This window comes from Mya arenaria, chromosome 17, assembly GCF_026914265.1.
Source record: "Mya arenaria isolate MELC-2E11 chromosome 17, ASM2691426v1".
NCBI classification, from domain to species: Eukaryota; Metazoa; Mollusca; class Bivalvia; order Myida; family Myidae; genus Mya; species Mya arenaria.
In genome coordinates this window covers 13443033-13465258 of record NC_069138.1, presented here as the reverse complement: position 1 = coordinate 13465258, position 22226 = coordinate 13443033, and the positions used below count along the sequence as shown (strand labels likewise).

Here is a 22226-nt window from a genome sequence, read left to right as displayed (position 1 = left end):
ACTGTGCCAATATAACTCACAAATCCACAAGCTTAACCTATCATGCACTGTGCCAATATAACTCACAAATCCACAAGCTTAACCTATCATGCACTGTGCCAATATAACTCACAAATCCCCTGGTTTAAACCATAATTCACTGTGCCAATAAAACTCAAAATTCCAAAGGCATAACCTTTCATACACTCTTCTAATATAACTGAAAAATCCACAAGCTTTACTCAGTTATCATGCATTGTGCTTATGTAACTGAAAAATCCACAGACTTTATCTATCATGTTGTTGCGAGTTATTTTCAGATACCAGTGAGTTATTTAGGAATGCTTGCGCCTGACTAAGAGTTGGCAATCCGCAAGGACTTATAAGAAAAATCCAAAATATTAACCTCAAGTTTAGTGGAGTGATGAAGTAAATAAGACATGTCATCTTTATGTTTTAAAACAGAACACATAACCCTTCACTTTTATCTCAAACAATTTTTCTTTTCTTATATGGTCCACATTGCCCGATTTTGGGCCTTCGAACATAATTATTACAAATCCACATCGCCTGATTTTGGGCCTTCGAAAATGATTATTACAAATCCACATCGCCCGATTTTGGGCCTTCGAACATAATTATTACAAATCCACATCGCCTGATTTTGGGCCTTCGAAAATGATTATTACAAATCCACATCGCCCGATTTTGGGCCTTCGAAAATAATTATTACAAATCCACATCGCCCGATTTTGGGCCTTCAAACATAATTATTACAAATCCACATCGCCCGATTTTGGGCCTTCGAACATATTAATTATTACAAATCCACATCGCCCAATTTTGGGCCTTCGAAAATGATTATTACAAATCCACATCGCCCGATTTTGGCCCTTGAACATATTAATTATTACAAATCCACATCGCCCGATTTTGGGCCTTCGAACATATTAATTATTACAAATCCACATCGCCCGATTTTGGGCCTTCGAAAATAATTATTACAAATGAAATAATCATCAATATAAAATGTTATTAATTTTTTTTACATGTTTTAATTTCTTCAAAATTTTCAAAACTCTAAAAGGATTTATATTTCCTTAACAATTTATGGCAATTACTATAAACTTATGTTTATACGGCAACACCAATTATATCGTCTCAACTTTATATAATATTTCCTGCTTTTAAAAGGAGTGTTTCGTAACAGCACGGATTTCGTTTCGTAACAGCACCGCCGATTTCATCTCAACTCGTTTTGGCCGCATTCATTTTTAAGTGTCTATTAGAAGCTGTTTTGTAACCGCCAGATGGTTTAAAAATACAAAAAAAAATAATGAATCATGAAATTGTTCATGTTCCATAAACTGATATTTTAATTGCACTTGTTCAGAAAGTGTGCCAAATTGTATGCAGAACTTTTTTAAAGCTGCACTCTCACAGATTGATAGTTTTAATATTTTTTTTATTTTTTTTTAATTGGAATGAGCAAATTTTTGGGTAATTTATGTCTGGTAACCAGTGATATAAGACTGCTGTCATAAGAACAGATCACAGTTTTTATATTTACGTTCGAAAATTGATGTTCTATGGCTAAAAGTGTTACTTTCAGCTGTTTTCCAAACAATTGAGTTCATTGGTGTTGCCAGTTATCTTTTAAGACTGAATTTAAGGCATTGATGCCTATATATAAATCATCTGATTCTGAGACAAAATAAATAAAAAGGGTCAAAACCATACATGCCATATCCCCCCATGGGGGAAAAAAAACCGGAATTTCGACCCATCCCCTGGTCCCCCGCCGGGGGATCCATATCCCCTGGAATTAAAAAAAAAAAAAAACTTGCTTAAGGTTGACAGTGGAAAGCATCAATAATATTATGAGTGTGAAATTCCATGAAGGACCATGATGACTAAGTCCAAAAATTATTGTAATTTGAGTGTATTTCTGTATTTATTCTTATATTATAAATGCAGATATTGCGCAAATTTTCATCGCGTAAAAATCCCCTGGTGTAATATCAAAATCCCCTGGAATTCAGATCAAAATCCCCTGGGAAGCCTCTCAGAAATATGGCATGTATGCAAAACTTTCAATCTGTGAGAGTGCAGCTATAAATTGTCCCTGAGTCTTGTGCCCACTCATAAGTTTGGGCATATTAGAATGGCAAATGGGCTAAAATTTCAAATCACTAAAAAACATCGTTTTTTTATGAAAATTCGTTTGAAAACACAAAACACTTATAAATCTCTATAAACCACCAAAAACCAAACAAGTCTTAATGATATAACAGCATGTTTTGTTAAAATATTTACAAAAAAATTATAATTATAATTTTTAAATAATATAAGCAATTTTCTATTAAGATATTAAGACATATATTTGGCACTAATTATAAAGCATGAAAATGTTAACTTCTCAAAATATTATTCAAAAATAAATAAATGTTATTTCAAGTTGTTAAGTTTTAGTTTATGCTCATACAAGTTCTTCTGAAGAAATTGATCTACTGGTAAATATTCCAAACTGCATTTTTTTGTCAGTGCTTATAATCTCTGAAAATTACTAATAATATTTAATACATGACTAATTATAGAATATTTTCGTTTAATTATTTAAAATGTAACTAACTATTCATAAAAATGTAACTAACTATTCATAAATTTGTTTGTATTTCATAATAATCTTAAACTTGGGCCATTTTTGGGGGGGTTCATTTAGGACGACACCCTTTTCTGTAACATGTATATAGGGTAGGTTAAGGCTTTTAATTTATCTTTTTTAGGCCATATATATACGAACGTAATTGTCATCATTGGATAATGGTGCTAAAGTAATCTTCTGTATAAGAGCTGCACTCTCACAGATTTACCGTTTTTCCAACTTTTTTTTTTGTCTTTGAATTCGCAAATTTTTACGTAAATATCTGCAAACCAGTGATGAAAGACTGCTGAGAAAGATGAGATCACAGATTTTCATATTTCCATTCCAAATTTAATGTTTTATCGCTTAGTAAACCGTTACTAACAGTTTAAGAAAAATGCATAAAACATCAATTTTGGAGCGGAAATATGAAAATCTGCGATCTGGTCTTTTATCACTAGTTTGCAGATATTTACGCAAAAATTTGTTCGTTCCCAGACAAAAAATAGCGAAGTTGTCAAAACTTTCAATCTGTGAGCGTGTAGCTTTAAGATTTTAAGGTTTTAAACTAAATATTAAAACACTTACTTTTTTTAATTCGCCAACTGACTATATAGAAATGGTAAGGTCAGCGCCTAATTAGGGTCGGGTAACCTTTTTTTAAGCCTTGTCATAAAATACACCAAAACTTTCCCTTAAGAAAACAAGTGTTATAATAACAAAGTGATATTTAATTTGAACTTGAATTATTTAATAATAGTATATAGTAATTAAATATAACAAAAAGTAAAGAAAATATTTAAATTACCTGTTTTATTATATTGCTTACATATCCAAATGATTTCATTTAATTTCAATCACTTTTAATATATTTTTGGAATAATTTCTGGACAGTCTGCAATCTCCAAGTTATATGAGAATTTTTTTACATTTTGGTTCTATAACAAATATATATTTACACAAAACACATGTTTGCTTAAATCCCGAATGATCACAAAATATATTTCAAAGTATGAATGACTTTCAAAATGCAATGAAAGTTTATGCTAATAAAAGCAATGTTCCCCGATAAGTGATCAATTCCAATGGCTCAATTATCACGCTTACTTAAACGTGCATGAGTAATGTGTCAGCCTTCAAATAGAAAGAAAAATACATACATGTAAGTATATGGCACAAAACATGAAGCTGGAATATTGATCAAATGCAACCAGCTGTCACCGGCTGGCAATAAATATTACAAAGTCCAGAAAAATATAAAATTAATATATATATTCTTTACAGTTTACAATAATTTATTTTATGATAAAGTGAGTTTGCAATAACGAAATGCATTCATTCATAATTAAACATTTTAATGAATATTAACAACCTTTCCAAATTAAAATCACCAAATATATTAACAAAATATTATTTCAAATTAATACTGCATTACATAAAATAACAATATTTAATTAACATAATCATAAGCTTTAAAAGCAGTCAGCACTAAAATCATAACTTTTATCTTCGACGTTCTTTGAACTGGGGCATGCTCGAGTTAATATGAAAAGGAACACTTAAAAACAGATGTTCATAATGAACCCATTAAAAATTCAATCTAAAAAATAATGATAACTTTATGTAATAATAATGTATTTTTAGAATTTTATGCTTATATTATATAAGCGTTATATAAGCATTATTCTAAAGATAGACAAAATTTGCAAGAAAAAAAAGAAAACTGTCAAAAACTTACATAAAATTGATTTCCACGCAGTTGAATTTGAAAGAAATGTGCAGAAAACATGGCATTTCTACTTGATGAGACTATAGTAGATCACAGTAAATCTTATAGCATTCACCAATCATTTCACATTATTTGCGTTTTCAGCTATTAAAAACATGGTTACAATCTTGTTATCAGTAATTAGTATTTTCCATAAATGCATTTATATGACAAAGTAAGTTGTTAAAGGTTTATCACTCAAAATTTATGTTTGTTATACATGTGTATTCATTGATTTTGAATAAGGGTGTCACTTTAAACCATTAAGTGAACTTCTCATGCTAAATATACACACTTCATGGTTTCCTGAAAGGGACAGTGCAAGGGAGGCGAATACTGCTGTAAAACAGACATAGAACTGGACAGATACTTTTTAAAGAGATTACACTGCTTAAATGACAGTGAGTTGGCTAAAAGGCTTATTTACAGGTTTAATAATTTTGTTCAAAGCAATCATGTGACTAGCAATGTTTCCGAAAAATAATTCCACGTTTTTTTTCAAATTGGGAAAACCATTCCGCGCTATTTCAAACAGGGGAAACTCAGCTAAAACAGCATGATAGGCGACATGATTGTTGCGTTTATTCTTTAAATCATGTAAAATGGCGTGTTATCAGACAAATACTTATTGACAATTCTTGTCTCTTTATGAGGAAATACTGTATATGCCAATTTAGGGACCATCTGGTGACTAGTCCTTTTAAAAGTAAAATGGTTAAAATGTCCAGTTTTGAGGCTGAAATTAACAAATAGTTTATTTGAGTTATTAGTACCAGCAACTTGAGAAAGTCTGTGAGCCTCTCCATGTGCCTAAGTATATATGAAAGAACGTATGAACAGGAGCATCTTTTGATATGCCTCCCACAAAATGTTGTAGTCAGACATGAAGAAAATTGCTATAAACATGTCGCCATAAACACATAATTCATGTTATATGGCCTAAACATATTGTACTGCCTGATCATCACCCAAATTAAGAGATGTCAGCACCAAGCATGCATTGACATCAGTATTACCATGGCAACAGCATGTTATTATATAGACGTTCTTAACTGTCAAATGCAGCTGACCACTGGACAACCATGTATTTATGATTGTGTACAGAAGTCTGAATAATATGATTATTATTATAGTAAAATGATTAGACTTTAGCTGATCAAGAATGAACCCAGTCATCAAAACATGGACTTTTGTAAAAACAAGCCTGTCAATTCATACACTAGTTCTTGGTATCATAATTTTTCAACAACTTGCTTGTGCTTATTTCGACCACATAATCTATCCCGGGCTTGTGAATTTTTTAGGGTTTTGTTTATTTATGTTTTTATATTTGAGCTTGCTAAAAATGAATCTTTAAGTTACAATTTTAATATGAATATTTAGTATTCACTATTCAGTATTCACTTGTTCAAAATACTCTATTTCGATGACTGTAATATCAGTTTTATTTCGTTCATTGACTCTTAGCCACTGTGTGGGTTAGCTCCCACTATGACCAGCTTTTTTTTATTTTATATAAATCTAAGTTGTATTTATTCTACAATTTGTGTATCAAAGAGTAAAATAATTATGATATAAGGGTTTTCAGATGCATTACCTGAAAAAATCATTTACCATGAAGTCACAAATAAAATCCTTTATTGAAAAAGCACAACATTAAGGTGATCTACTAACAACAGTGGGCTTAAAGCTGCACTCCAGTTAGCGCACTGGCTCCTCACCTAGGGGACACAGGTTTGATACTTGGCCTTGGCACATGTGGGTTTGGTTAGTTGTCACCAAGCCAGACAAGTGGGTTTTCTCCGGGTACTCTGATTTCCTCCACAATACAAGACCAATCGTTGTAAAATTAAATAAATTTAAACTAAGTTTAAACTAAACTAAAGCTGCACTCTCTAAGTTTAAACTAAACTAAAGCTGCACTCTCTAAGTTTAAACTAAACTAAAGCTGCACTCTCTAAGTTTAAACTAAACTAAAGCTGCACTCTCTAAGTTTAAACTAAACTAAAGCTGCACTCTCTAAGTTTAAACTAAACTAAAGCTGCACTCTCTCAGATTGAGGGGTTTGACAACTTTTAATTCTTTGGTCTAATGGATTGAGCCACTGTTCAAGCAAATGCATGGAAACCAGTGCGATAAGACTGCTGACAAAAGATCATATCGGAGGTTTTTTATAACATTCGAACGCTTTATGAAAAATAAAATTGTTGCCATATTTCCTATCAATATTGAGTGCTGTTCTATTGTGAGTTATCTTACATGACTAAATTGAAGGCATTGATGCCAAAATAAGTTGTTTCTGAAACATTTTCTTTTTAAAAATATCAAAACTGTAAATCTGGGAGGGTTCAGCCTTAACAGACATTATGGATTGAAAAGGATTTTTCTTGGTACAAGAGAGGTCACAATTCCAATGTTCAAGTTGGTTTTACGCAGCCCAATTTGAGGTCAAAATTTAGCCCATTTCAAAATCACAATACGTACATAATAATTTTTCCCTAAATGTTGAAAAGTAAATTATTAGAAAAAATATTCTTAACTTAGAAAATTGGATATTCCTGATACCATTTGAAAGGCACATTGTTCCCTATAAGGAAGGCCCTTAGAACCCTCTCCAAAAATGATGGAAATAACTACTGTGGTCATTCACCTACTTAATTTATAATTTAAAGGCAAAGTTCCCGCTCCTTTAATTAATACTTGAAGGCAAAGTTCCCACTCCTTTAATTAATACTTGAAGGCAAAGTTCCCGCTCCTTTAATTAATACTTGAAGGCAAAGTTCCCGCTCCTTTAATTAATACTTGAAGGCAAAGTTCCCGCTCCTTTAATTAATACTTGAAGGCAAAGTTCCCGCTCCTTTAATTATTACTTGAAGGCAAAGTTCCCGCCTCTTTTATTTATAACTTTAATAAAAAAAAATCAGCAAAAAAAGGTAAAACATAAAAAGCGTACGAGTTGTGCACAGATAAAATTAGTATGGTAGCCTTTATAAATGATTTTTAGTTTAAATCTCTTCTCCTTTTTTTTATTTTTATCTATTTTGCATATCATAATGCTTTTTTTGTTTTGATCATTAAAGTGAAATGAATTGTACATTATAAATAAAATTAAAAAAATAATCATTTGGCATCAGCCTATATTGTGCGCCTTTTAATCATAGAATAATCTACACAAATCTCTGTTTTACTAAGTCCTGTATTATTGGATAACTACGTAGAAGTAAATAGACATGACATATATACATGTATAACGCAAAAAAAATAAAAAAAATTGTGTGGTTAGCGTTCATCTTGTCCAAAAACAATTTATGAAGGTAGGCTTTTTTTATTTAGCTGTATGTAAGAATGTTTTAACATCATTCAGGAATGGCGTTAAAATTATCTTCAGTTTAAAGCTGCACTCTCACAGATGTACCGTTTTTACAACTTTTTTATTTTTTGTCTTGGAAAGAGCAAAATTTTGCATAAATATCAGCAAACCAATGAGAAAAGATTGCTGACAAAAGATCAGATCACAGATTTTCATATTTCCATTCGAAAATTAAGGTTTTCTGGCTTAAACAATTACAACGGTTTAAGAAAAATGCATAAAACATCAATTTTTGAACTTCAATATAAAAATCTGCAATATAATTTTTTGTCAGCAGTCTTATAAACTTGTTTCCATGCATTTTCACAAAAATTAGCTCGTTCCAAGACAAAAAATAAAAAAGTTGTCAAAACGTTCAATCTGTGAGAGGGCAGCTTTAAAGCTTTGACATTTTTAAAACACACCACAAAAAATGCAAACAAGGACTATGAAAATGGTAGGGTTGGTCTATTTCATAGCTAGGGTCTGGTAAACCTAAAGAAAAAAAAATCAGGTCTCCTGACATTGGACAAAAAAGACATGACCCATACATGTACAATGAAGATTGATCCGCGTTTTCCATTTCTGCCAATAAAAGCAGAAGTGACATCTGGTCCTTTATACTAGCTGTTCCTATTGAACCTTTTACACACCTAAGTCTGATAACATTTATAATAACTAGCCTTAGATAAATAGGAGTACTGATTAAAATAGCCACGTTTCCATAGTACTGAAGAGATGATGGGATGAAAGTCGATTTTTTTAATATCATGAATAACGTCACGGACCTGTCCCAACAAAAGAAAACACTATTAGGTCATTCTTTTTCCAGGGGCGGACACAGACTTTGACATAAGAGGGGGCGTACCTTAGGGGTATAACCTTTTGACTAGCCTAACCTCCCTCAGAACCTTAATTTATTTGGTTTAAAGCTGCACTCTCACAGATTGAAGATTTTGACTACTTTTTTATTTTTTGTCTTGGAATGAGCCATTTTTTGCGAAAATGCATAGACACCAGTTATATAAGACTGCTGAAAAAAATACGATCGCAGATTTTAATATTTAAGTTTAAAAATTGGATGTTTTATGCATTTGTCTAAAACTGTTAGTAAAATCTGCGATCTGATCTTTTGTCAGCATTCTTTTATCATTGGTTTGCAGATATATACGCAAATATTTGCTCTTTCCAAGACAAAAAAATAAAAAAAGTTGTAAAAACGGAAAATCTGTGAGAGTGCAGCTTTAAAGTGTTGGTATGGGGGTTTGATATACTCCCCTCAGAAAATTTTATCAATTTCTAGACCAAAATGGTGCATTTGGTTGTATTTTATTATTTTTTTCTCCTATATTGACATAAAAAGTAATACGAAATACAATGTTCATAATATTTTGAAAAATACTTGATGTTTACAAATTTAATAATAATAATAATAATAATAATAATAATAATATCTTTATTTATAAAAGGTATAGACACATTATGACATAATTACAGGTTCAACCATAACAACATCATATTTACAATGTGGCCTTCTATGAAGAAAAACAAACAAACAAAATGCATTTGGTAAATCATAAATCATCTGCATCGCACTTATACATTCATACAAGCACTATTGATGTTTTGAATATAATCATTATATACAATCATGATTAATTAACATAACAATTTAAGTTATTTCAATTACATCATGTACATGCCGACAGAAACTCAATAAAACACAACAATTCATAAAACAACAGTTATTTCAATCTTGAAGATAATGAAAAGATACCTTTTTGAAACTAATGATATGCACATTTCAAGAGGTGCACTTTGAATTTATGCTTAAATGTGTTTAACTTTTTTACATTTCGTATTTCATCTGGAATATTATTCCAAACCTTCATACTGCTGTACAAAAAAGAATCCATGAAATAGTTAGTTTGCGGTGTTTGTATCAAAATTAAATCTTGTTTTGAAGTTGATCTTAGAGAATAGCGTTCATTATTTGCAAAGATTAGCAATTCAGACATATACCTCGGGGCCTTTCCATGGTAGTTGGCACTTCACATATCATATAACTTTAATTCACACACCACCATTTTTTGACTTGACACCCTTATGACAATAGTGTCCTACCACAGGTTTTCGGTCATTTTGTTGGAGCCATATAAATTGGCCTAGCTACAATAATGCGCGTTTAGGCACCTTTGTTAACATTTGGATATTCTAAAGTTAAAACGTTGATTGTTTCAAACCAATGTAAAAAATATTTTCCAACTGTAACTCCATAATATTTAACACTGCACTAATTAAATAAAAACACAAAAGTTACACTTAAATTATTGTAAAAGTGTTTAAGCCAAAACTTTCTCTTTGTACACTAAGTGTTTCATTACACACTAATTCAGATCAACTTCTGTCAATAAAGCATCGCCATTTTGAAACTATCTAGCAGGTGGGCGTTATCTTGCCGCTCAATATACTTAGCGCTGGGATCTCATCATCTGTCATTCTTGGCAAAGAGAACAACAAGTGGGATATGGACACGTAGAGTCGCCGATTCAACAATCGCCAAAGACTGAATCGGCTATTTAAATGGACTAATATTGGCCCCATTTTCCACTTTATCTATGTATAAGTTAACCCACCCAGCAGAAATATAAATCTCAATTACAATTTGTTTTTAAAAAATTACAAAATTATAGGGATTCTATATAAAAATTAACCTGGCATGAACATTGATGAAAAACGTCGCTGATGAATCAGTAAAACATGTTATTTAAACGTTACTTTGAAAACAGATTCTTTCTGCTAGGGAAATAGAATAATAGTCTAAAGAATAATAAATAAAATGAAAAGAAAAGCAAAAAAGCAAAAAAAGCCCATTCTATTTGTTTTCAAAAAAAAAATCAGCAACTTATTTGCTATATGGAAAATAATACTCAAGACCTCTTTTTATACGCAATTTGTCAGTTATTTCTGATAAAAAATTTTGCCTTGCAACAATTGGTGTCACGAGAATTCATGGCGATTTCATTTCCAAGGAAGAAAACTGTGGCCAAATATCGTTGCTTAAACACGGAACGGAAATGGATCCTTAGAACATGTACTGCGTTTAACACTTACTTCCCTTACCATACGCATTTTTTTCATGTAAATTGTTGAATAGTTAAAAAAAATACTTAAATTTGTGTAATATGAAAATAATGATACAATGCATTATGTTTTTGATGATAAAGAATACGTATTAAGGTTGATTGAATGTATCAAGATGACGACATAATCTAGGTCAAAAGTGACCTCACACAGTTTGTACACCTTAAAGATGCACTCTTACTCCCAAATAAAATTTGCCACAATCCATACAAATGTTTTGATATACAAAAAATGATTATTTCATGTCGACAACAATGGTTTTTATGAAGGATACCGAGTTTAATTTGAAAAAGAGGTGCAGAAAACATGGTTTACCAACCTTATGAGACTAGTAAATCATAGTAAATCTTTTAGCATTCACCAATCATTTAATATTTTTGCGTATTCAGCTATTAAATACACAGTTACAATCTTGTTATCAGTATTTAATATTATGAATGCATTATTTAGTAAGTAGTTAAAGGTGTATCACTCAAAATTTATGTTTGTTATACGCGTGTATTCATTGATTTTGAATAAGAGTGTCACTTTAAACAAAGCAAGTTTAAAATTAAGTTCGTGCAGTAGACGCTTTAGTGCGATCTTGTATTATTTATTAGTTTTAGTAAATCAAAAATATATATTGCCGGTTACATTAACGCTATTGGTGAAAGTAAAGATGTCAACAGCCATTGTTGCAAACGTCCGAACTTTTGTTAAAAATGTATAAGTATTTTGTCCATGGATATAGTCATGAACTAAAAAAAAAATAAAGTTAGTTTAAAAGGGCACCATACAGGATTACGCTGACTATATGCAAACCTTTTCTTATATTAAGAAACTATTATGTTTAACTTATTTGACGTTAATGGTCAAAACGAAAAACAACAAACAAACACATTATTTGTGTACTGATAAAACATATTATCATATACATGTATAATATTGTTTAATAGCTACGTGGCCACAAATTCCCCAGTAAAAGGCGCACAAATCGCTTATATATATTTTTTTATCTCAAACAAAATCATATCTACTTATTTCATATAAGTCAATCGAGTTACGCATGATAATGCATTCAAATTAAAACCTTTTATGCATGTATTAAGTGTAAACCTACATTGTGCCACTTCAAAGTAAAATTAAAAATGGGCCGAAATGAATTGCATGCAATATTTACTGACGTGTGTGCACACAGTAAAACAAGGTCAAGCTTGTGACAGTTCATCACGCATGTAAGATTAAACATGACGTCACAAATTAGACTGGACACAAATTAACACCTTTAATATAATCAAATCGGCCAAATAACAGATGTCACCCAACCGCAACTCTGGTATTTATACTGCGGCGTTCCGAACTCTCTCGACGGCCGATCCATGGTCTAGTGGTAACACACTTGACTATCAATCCAGGGGTCGCAGGTTCAAATCCCCGTCGCATCACTAAAAATACTAATCGTCTTCCGGGAGGGACGTTAAATGGGTACCAGTGTGACAGTGTTATACACTGGTGCACGTTAATGAACCAGGGTAACTCTAACCAGGGTAACTTTCTGTCTGTACACTATGCTCCAAAAATCTAAAATGACTAACAATCTTAACGGAGCACTCGCCGAATGGGCAAGGTCCGAGTGCGAGTATAAATAAGCTTACATGCACACTCTCTCGACAATAATCCAAATAAATCTTTCGAGTGTTTCGGGGATGATCGAGAAGTGAATCCAATCGGCGATGATACTCAATATGACTTTTATAGACAAGAAAAATGTTGATGTATAGAATAAAATAGAACAACAAAACATTCGTAGAGATTGAGATACATATAGGAGATTGTAATGCAACCTTCAGTTATTCAGAGACTTAGTTATCCATTATATAATACATTCTTAAAAACACACCGTCCATCACATTTGATCGTGCAACGTGCAACACATAAACAACATTATTTTGCAATTTACGAACTGGTCCCTTAGTTAAGTTATATATTTGACATTATCAAACAGCGCCCCACTGCTAATCCTGCCTGGTTTATATATTCCTTTAATAGATAAAAACAAACCTAAAATGATTATTGTTTTGCAATAAATTGTGTATGGTGTAAAGACAGAAGCCAGTCTACTTCGACCACATACGAAGTCTACAAGACATATCATGCCTTATCTATGTAGAGCAATCTGTTTAAGAAGTTTCATTGTTGTCGCTTGTGCGCTGAACAATGATGTCTGTCATAGGTTTCATCTTCTGTCTGCTTGTGTCAGGTTAGCAAATCTTTGTTTCTTGGCCATTTTGCTTTAAGTTAGCTATTCTATCATGTATGTTGTTGGCAATTTTGCTTCAGGCTACACAAGCTGATCCGGGAGGGGGGGGGGGGGCGCATCACCTTATTTCGTCCAGGTTTTAATCTCAATATACAAACAGGAGAAGAAATACACCCCAAATGCACCATTTCGGACTATAAATTGTTATATTTTTCTTGGGACTCTTGAAAGTCAAATTATGGATCCGCCCTTGGTTAGCTATTCTATGTGGTTGGCAATTTTGCTTCAGGTGAGCTATACTATATTTGTTGGCAATTTTGCTTCAGGTGAGCTATACTATATTTGTTGGCAATTTTGCTTCAGGTGAGCTATACTATATTTGTTGGCAATTATGCTTCAGGTGAGCTATACTATATTTGTTGGCAATTTTGCTTCAGGTGAGCTATACTATATTTGTTGGCAATTTTGCTTCAGGTGAGCTATACTATATTTGTTCGCAATTATGCTTCAGGTCAGCTATACTATATTTGTTCGCAATTGTGCTTCAGGTCAGCTATACTATATTTGTTCGCAATTATGCTTCAGGCTATAGCTATTCTATGGTATTGTCAATTTTGCCTCAGGTCAACTATTCTATGTTGCTGGATATTTTGCTTCAGGTCAGCTATTCTATTTTTGTTGGCAATCTTGCTTCAGGTAAGCTATTCTTTGTTTTTGGCAACTTGCTTCAGGTTACGGTGCTGTACGATCAAGCCATTTGCTTGAAGTTATGTGTCTGGTTGCAACCTAAGAATAAACCTCTCTCTCGTTCATAAATATACGTTCACTTGTTAATGTTTATAATTATATGCTTTTAATATTTTATAATTTACCATTTCTGATTTGAAATGAGATCACCAAGCGAACAGCTTGATACTTGCTTTCTTGTTGATCAAAGAACAAACACACGCACGCACGCACGCACGCACGCACACACACACACACACACACACGCCTTTCATTTGGAATACCTCGGCCATTCTCCATCCGAAACAACCTCGGTAAATTTTGAAAAAAAAATAGTATTAATTAGTTGAAGTGATTTAACATGGATTTTTTATTATTTAGTTTTATTGATAGCCAGTGAAGTAAATTATTGCGTAAATAATTAATATTACCAACAGTAAAGTCATAAAGTTTAACTGCTGAATTGAAATTACTACGCGATCTACTTGCAGCATAGTAAATGTTTAGATTTCTGACATTGTCAACCGTCTATATACACCCTAAATTGTTTCCCATGGAAAATGGCCGAGATGTTCCGAATGATATATCTTTCAGACTGTTGTTTCGTCGCACATGCGCATTCTCCTGTGAGGTAACACTCCACGCGCTCAGTTAGAACTTTGATTTATACCCGCATTTTATCTCTTCCCACCATATTCATACGACAGAAAGTCCCGAACAGGCGATTGAAATGTTAACGGTTCGTACATGTATTTAGCTTTATTTTGCTTGTTAATCTTACCGGCACATGTTCACTGGAGGAGAAGGGCGCTTGCGTCTATCGTCTAATGAGGATTGTCCGTTTTATAGTCTAGATTTCTATTTAGGAACATGTAATGGCCGTCATAATTATTGCAGACATAGTTGGTTTTGTATCTGCTGTTTAATATTGTCATTCATATTGTCACGGACCTGTAAACTGTATAATAATAAAATATTGTTAAATTGTTTAAAAAAAAAACAAGCTGCATAAAGCGGAAACACTCCGACAAAGTTTACTTCCGGCGGATAGCTTTCGAAAGAAAACCACGATGAAGCTAGAGCTTCAGGTACATGCATCTCCAGACATGTATATTTCTATGTAAGGATTAGTTTTCTGGTCCAATCCCATTCTGTCAAGCTTCCATGAGTTGCATGGTTATTGTCCTTTTATGTTGACGGATAAATTCCTAAAATTGGATCCAAAAACGATGTAGCTAATCGGATTAACCGACATAACTAACTGACCTACACAGTGAATGAAGTCAATGATGTATTACCATTAGATTTAATTAAGTTGAATATTTAATACCATCCCTAACTTCTTTTAGCTACTAAAACCTATGAAAACTTTTTGTCTTTCACAATAAACGTTTATCAAAGTGATTCCTTCTGATATTTTCGAAAACTAACTTGTCTGAAATTCAGGCACAAAGTTGTTGACTATCACTATGAACTCTCCTGAACAATTATAAGCGAATGGGAGTCTGTTAATCTTGGACTAGCAGCTGGAAATTAGAAAAGACAAGTTAAATATGTATAAAAATCACGCCTCAATCACGAATGACGCAACGCCATTGGCCCAAGACTGGTCACGCGGTGACCCCATTTTTTTGCAAACTGGGTCACTAATATTTTTATTATACCAATATGGCGCATTCCGATTCAGATGCATATAAACATTTCCTATATGTATATATGTACTGAAAGTTAACAGGTTAGTAACCAAGAAACTTACATTATGAAACACTTTCAGGGACCTTTTAACCACATGTTGTGTGTCGAACTCAGCCACATAGACTGCACTCAATACCATGCACAAAATCACGAACAGCTATGCGGTGATAATGGGATAACGTATGCCTCACAGTAAGCAAAGCTTTCAATCGTCACTACTCGGCAATCTCCGGTTATCTCCGGTATGCCTCACAGTAAGTAAAGCTCTCAATCGTCACTACTCGGCTATGTTCGGTTATCTCCAGTATGCCTCACAGTAAGTAAAGCTCTTAATCTTCACTACTCGGCTATATTCGGTTATCTCCAGTATGTCTCACAGTAAGTTAAGCTCTAAATCGTAACAACTCGGCTATCACCGGTTATTTCTGCCAAGCTCGGAATGAACTATTAATTTTGATAATTGATAATTGCCGAGCGTGAATATTTCTGGATGTGCGAGACGCACAACTCGAGCACCGCCGGTTATGTTCTATAACTTAAGAATTCGAATTCTGTGCAATAAAGGCGAATCCCGTTGGAGCGAAATACCTCGAGCCTCGGGAAATTCGAGCCAAGCGTGAATGCTTACCTTCAGAATGAAACTCGTCCTTAACATCCAGTTCAAGTCAACGAGGAAATCGAGCCAAGCGAGTTCGAGCCAACGGATTCGACTGTATTACATATAGCAACACAATCTTTAACTTCGAACGTACCCCGACAGTTGTATATTTATAGCTTTATCTATAATAAAGGTTGTATCTATATATAAGACAAAAACTCTCATAACTTAATAAAAGATAGAGCTATAAAATACAACAGTGTGATGTTAAAGCTTAAACGAATCAGTTTCATTGTAAAATGTGGCAATCTTATCGTGTCGTACCACAAAATAACGTAAGATTATATTTCATGCCAGTGTTACATATCAAATTAAGCATTTTGCTTGCAAAATCAAATGACCAACTAGTATGTTTGAACTTTAAAACACAACTCTTACTTACGAAATAGATCATAGTTTTATATTACACAGCAATATTGATTCGAAAGGATCCATTGTTGATAAGATGGCGCCTATTGTCGCTTGTTTTCCGATTGTAATTGTCTGAACCAGAATTAAAACCAACACGCCATTAATACAAATCATTTCCTCCATAGCTGCTTGTATGTGCAAGCACACTGCCAAATTCATGTGCAACTGGCCAGTCACGGAGCATGCCCAGTCACCACACAGCCGCCGGCGCCACAAGTAACAGCAACAACAACGGTCGCCCAGACGCTCACCACGACCGCTGGAGCTCCGGCTGTCACAACCAACGCTGCCGGAAGAATTACCACCACAACCGTAGCTCAAACGACAGTGGCTCCTTCGACCGCCACCCCGACCACCACAGCTCCAGCCACCACAACCTTTAATCCAATGGCCGGTATCATACAAGGCGTGTTTTGCTCCAATATGGCCGCGATATCATGTACAACCCAAGGATTTGTACTCATATGTGGAACAGACGGGCAGCTGTATCCAAACCAGTAAGTGTCAAGTGTAACCTCCCTTACAGTGGCTGATACCACGTGATGAATTACGTCATAAATGTTACGTCGGAATGCACCGTTTTGCTGACAAACATCAATTGTCGAATATTATTATAATTCTAATCATTTGTCTGCAGTCTTATAGCTTTGTTTTCCAGACATTTACGCAAACATTTGGCTTATTCCAAGACAAAATATAAGATAATGTGTCAAAACGGTCAATCTCAATGTAGCTTTAAAGCGGTTAACACCCATTTAAAGTTCAGTGAAAACCATTCGGAACACCTCGGCCGTTTAATCGAAAACCACCACGGATGTATGCCGGTACATCAGTTGAGAAGTAGTTCGTATAATTTTGATTTATATCATTTATTAAATATACTGTTGTATACTGAGTTGTATTTATTGATCTTAGTTTAAATTGATTGCCATCGATTTGTATTATTACAAACATAATTGAGATTCCCAAGAGTTGAGTCATAAAGTTTACCTGCTAAATAAAATTACAACGCGATCTACTTGCAGCGGACTTAAACGTACCTCTTTTAAAGTATGCAAACCGTCCACATACATCCGGGGTTGTTTTCGATAAAAATGGCCGAGGAGCTCCGAATGCAGTGAAAGCGTGTTTTTGCTTTCGCCGATAAGTCCTGTCCGCCGAGCACATCACACACAACTACCTATCTACCTAGACACTCGCCCCCTTCACTAACCTCCCAAAACAACTTGGTACTGAGGAGAGCCCTTGGACATATTATAAAGTTCATCTTTTTGGATTAAACAATAATAACCAGGCCCCAATTTCTCGAAACTTCTTAAGCTTAACAGGCTTGCCCCAATTTCTCGAAACTTCTTAAGCTTAACAGGCTTGCCCCAATTTCTCGAAACTTCTTAAGCTTAACAGGCTTGCCCCAATTTCTCGAAACTTCTTAAGCTTAACAGGCTTGCCCCAATTTCTCGAAACTTCTTAAGCTTAACAGGCTTAAGATGCTTATTTCAATTAGCCCAAATACATACTTATATTGATTTTTTATAAATGAATAGTCTTCTATTGTGATAATCGTAATGATAATTCCTATCTAAAGTATTAAAACATTTTAAGGAGTGTATAAAATGCAAAATATTGAAAGACAAAAATAGTGGGTTTAGTTTAATCCTGTTATAAGAGACTTAAGAAGTTTCGAGAAATTGGGGCCAGTCCAGCATGTTGTAAAGATATCACGAACATTAATAAAAAATATATTGACTATTTTATGTTTATGTTCGACTTTCTGTTCTTAGGTGTGAGCTTTCCAAAGCTGCCTGCGCTAACAACCAGCTCACGATCGAACCAGATCAGTCAAATTGCCTCCCCGGGAGTCCTTAGACCTTGTTCAACATTGTTAATCAACGTGCATATTATTCGTGGTTCCTTTCTTGTCTTAACGTTTTTTCGGCTCCGAATGAGCTTCTTTTGTCAATTTTGCCACTCTAGTCAAACCTCACTGGCTTGAACTCGGCCAAAATACCTCGAGCGTCGAAAATTTCGAAGGAATTGAAAAAATCGGTCTTTGACGTCCATTTCGAGCCAAAGAGGAATTCGAGCCAAGCGAGTAAGAGCCAACGGGGTTCGACTGTACTGATAGATATCGTGACAAGTATGCGGTCGGATATCCATATCCACTGGCACCATATATTCATACTCAAACTATTTTGTTTTCAAATAAAAAAAATATCTTATAATTTCAAACTAAAAAATAACGATGCAAAACAATGTAAAATAAATATTATTTTAGAACTGATACCAACTGCAGATGATACCGCTTATTTCTAAGCGTAAAAATGAACGTTTCTAATGCAAATATAAGAAGTGATCGCATTTTTTCTTGCTTTTATGCTGTATGAACGCAGTAGGGCAAGCTAGCAAATGACATACTAGCGCGTTTCATTGAATTCAGGCTCGTGTGCCCTACTGCGTTCATACAGCATAAATGGAAGATAAATGCGACCAATCCTTAAATGAACACCATAATAATGTGTCGGTCAGAAATATGTGAAACGAAACTCTTATCGACCACGATTTAACCCACATCATTTCAAATGTGTAATACAAATTTATACACTGTAATGTCCACCATTGACCTCTAATTTGTCAGTTTGACCCCGATTGTGTTGATGTTTAAAATTGAGGTAGGGGACAAACATTCGTAATCACATGTCATCTTTATAAAGAATCTTAAATAAGTCAAAGTCTACTGGTGACGTCTGAGTTATCCGATTGAAATGTTTTCAACTAATTGTCATTGACAGGGGCGTAGCTAGGCCTAAAACAACTTGTGGCCCGATGTAGGCCTGATGCGTGTTGGTTGATTTGGGGGTATGCCCCACCCCGCGCCAAAGATTTTTTTTTTTAAATTAGAAGCAATATGGTGAATTTAAGGAGGAATCCTGGAGCTTTATAAAGAAATTATCAAAAGGCGCAATTACATCCATTTTTATGCACATTACACACACTTAAAAATCAACCATTACACACTGCGCGTATTAAAAAAACTTGCTTGAGTTATAATTAAACAAACTTTTCAGTTATTCCAAGTGTTTGATTAGCTATGAGTTTTAACTGCATCTTTTGTGCCATTTAATTTGTCATTTTTCAAATGTAAGCCCAGGCCTACAAGGCCTTCATGTAGCTACGCCCCTGCTGTGAAGCTGCTCGACTTTGAAATTGCGTTATGATTTTTATTGATTTGTGTCAACTGAACCTTAAGTAGTATTTAAGTTGAAAACACACACGTTGAATAAAAAAATTAAAAATAAAATAAACGTTGATACAACGAACAATTTTGAAATGTGACGTTCCTGCAAATGTATGCACTATTACTCCCAAAGAAGATTTAACACATTTAACACAATCGTTTTAATATGCCAAAAAGGATGATAACATGTCAAAAACAATGATGCTTATGAAGGGTACAGTGTTTAATTAAAAATAAATGTGCAGAAAACACGGTATTTCTACCTTATGATTAGATCACAGTAAATCTTTTAGCACTCACTAATCATTTAATATTATTTGCGCTTTCAGCTATTAAAAACATGGTTATAATATTGTTATCAGTAATTAGTATTTTCCATAAATGCATTATTATGTAAGATGTTACAGGTTTATCACTCAAAATTTATGTTTGTTATACATGTGTATTCATTGATTTTGAATAAGGGTGTCACTTTAAACCAAGTGAACCTTTCATGCTTAATATACACACTTCATGGTTTCCTGAAAGGGACAGTGCAAGGGAGGCGAATACTGCTGTAAAAAATGTAGACAGAGAACCGGACAGATACTTTTTAAAGAGATTGCACTGCTTAAATGACAGTGAGTGGGCTAAAACGCTTATTAACAGGTTTACTAATTTTGTTCAAAGCAATCACGTGACTTGCAGTGTTTCGGAAAAAAATAATTCCGCGTGTTTTTCAAATCGGGAAAACCATTCCGCACTATTTCAAACGGGGAAACTCAGCTGAAACAGCATGATGGGCGACATGATTGTTGCGTTTAATCCTTAAAATGGTTGGGACCGGCGCCTCATTCGTAGGTAGAGTCGGGAAACTGGACCGAAATATATATTTTTTAGACCTAAGTATATATGAAAGAACGTATGAACAGGAGCATCTTTTAATATGCCTCCCATGAAATGTTGTAGTCAGGCATGACAATCATCATCTTAAAAAAGAATTTTAATATTTAAAGCTTTACCATTTAAATGGGTACTGCAAAGGCAACTGGGATGTAACTTAATAACTAACTAACCATGCATCTTAAAAAACAGAAATGTAACCAGCATTATACCAGCATATGAATGTTCTGACATGAACAGTTGTCTTCTTGGCTTTTCAGGCACTTTATCTGACATTTCATCTGAACCTACATATATACACAAAGACAACTAATTATATCTAAAAATGAAATTAAAAAAAAATTGACTGTGACTTTTGAAAAGTAGACAGAAGGAATCATGTGTTTTGATATCACATTATGTGGTTGCATATAATGGCTCTCAAAAAAATCACTGAATGCTGAGTATGTCAAACCCGAAATAAAAATGATATATGAAAAAACAACAGAAAATGATGCTGCTTTACTATGAGCTTTCTTGCTTAATGGATTGCGTAAATTAATGAATATTCAATACATTCCTATTATACTTTTATCCTTTCTTTATTTAAGGGACTGTTCACCAGATTGGCACCAAAAAAGTTTTTTTTTCTCTAAGAATCTCCATACAATTATTTAATAAAATGTTTTACTCTTTGATATCGTAATTGTAAACAAAAAAAAATGAGTCGGAGACCATGTTTGAACCAGTGTCGCTAAAATCGCAGTCTTGTGTTGCATCCACTGTGCTACAAAGGCTTACCCTAAACGGTTGAAATACTTAATCTATACACCTAACTTAATATCAAGTGATAGCATTGACCAGCCAATCACGAATAAGGAATGAATTCTACTAGGTAGACATACCTAGTAATCTTTTTTTAATGGAAAAATATGAAAAGTAATTGTAAAGTATGTGGTACTTCAGTTTATGTCAGTTTTCGTAATTTTTTTCTCGCTATTTCATCATATGTTGTACAGTCCCTTTCAAACATATGAATAATAATAAGTTTAAACATCTTAACTTCACATTGATCCTGAGTTTCATACCAGTTGGTGTAGGACACTGAAGAAGTTGACTGAGGATTTATTTATGTTAACAAGAAACTATGGAATTTTACCTGATACAACATGAACATTAGGCTGCTTCTTGTTTTCATGATTTGAGCTTGGATACACAGACGGTCGCCTGGGAGTGCACTTTTTAGCAGACAGGGAAATTCTCTCTGCAACTGTTGTTCTAGGACATTTAGGGGTAACTGCTGATCTGTCTGGTGTTAATAATCTTTTCTTGATGGTAGCTTCTACATTCCTGTAAAAGAACCAATTGGAAACATGAACCACATAATGTATCTTTGTTTGGTTTACATCTTAAAGTCAGTCATTACACTTTTATGATCTACTAAGTACTGTGTGCCCTTAATTAGCTCAGTTGGTCACTTGAGTTGTGTGCCATGCTAAACATTTTATTCAACATTA

At 33.7% G+C, this 22226-nt stretch overlaps 2 protein-coding genes across 3 annotated transcripts in view; one reads left to right on the top strand and one right to left on the bottom strand.

The window, feature by feature from the left end:
• LOC128224223 (uncharacterized) overlaps positions 1 to 3673 on the bottom strand; it is a 130368-nt gene extending 126695 nt beyond the window's left edge. For both annotated transcript variants that reach the window (XM_052934012.1, XM_052934014.1), the window contains exon 1: positions 3432 to 3673. The gene's annotated coding sequence lies outside the window, so the exon portion shown is untranslated. The remainder of the gene's footprint in view (positions 1 to 3431) is intronic.
• A 10870-nt stretch (positions 3674 to 14543) lies between these two features.
• LOC128224783 (uncharacterized) lies at positions 14544 to 18497 on the top strand. The gene is made up of 4 exons (XM_052934831.1): positions 14544 to 14588; positions 15624 to 15736; positions 16739 to 17110; positions 18395 to 18497. Exons 1-4 carry the CDS (start codon positions 14580 to 14582, stop codon positions 18477 to 18479), a joined length of 579 nt encoding a protein of 192 aa, XP_052790791.1. The 5' UTR covers positions 14544 to 14579; the 3' UTR covers positions 18480 to 18497.
• The last annotated feature ends 3729 nt before the right edge of the window (positions 18498 to 22226 follow it).

What these genes read in the sequence shown, in the direction of transcription:
- LOC128224783 (XM_052934831.1), top strand. An exon ending in GGGATAACGTATGCCTCACA is followed by an intron (nt 15,737 to 16,738) that starts GTAAGCAAAGCT and finishes TTTCCTCCATAG; the next exon opens with CTGCTTGTATGTGCAAGCAC. An exon ending in GGGCAGCTGTATCCAAACCA is followed by an intron (nt 17,111 to 18,394) that starts GTAAGTGTCAAG and finishes TTCTGTTCTTAG; the next exon opens with GTGTGAGCTTTCCAAAGCTG.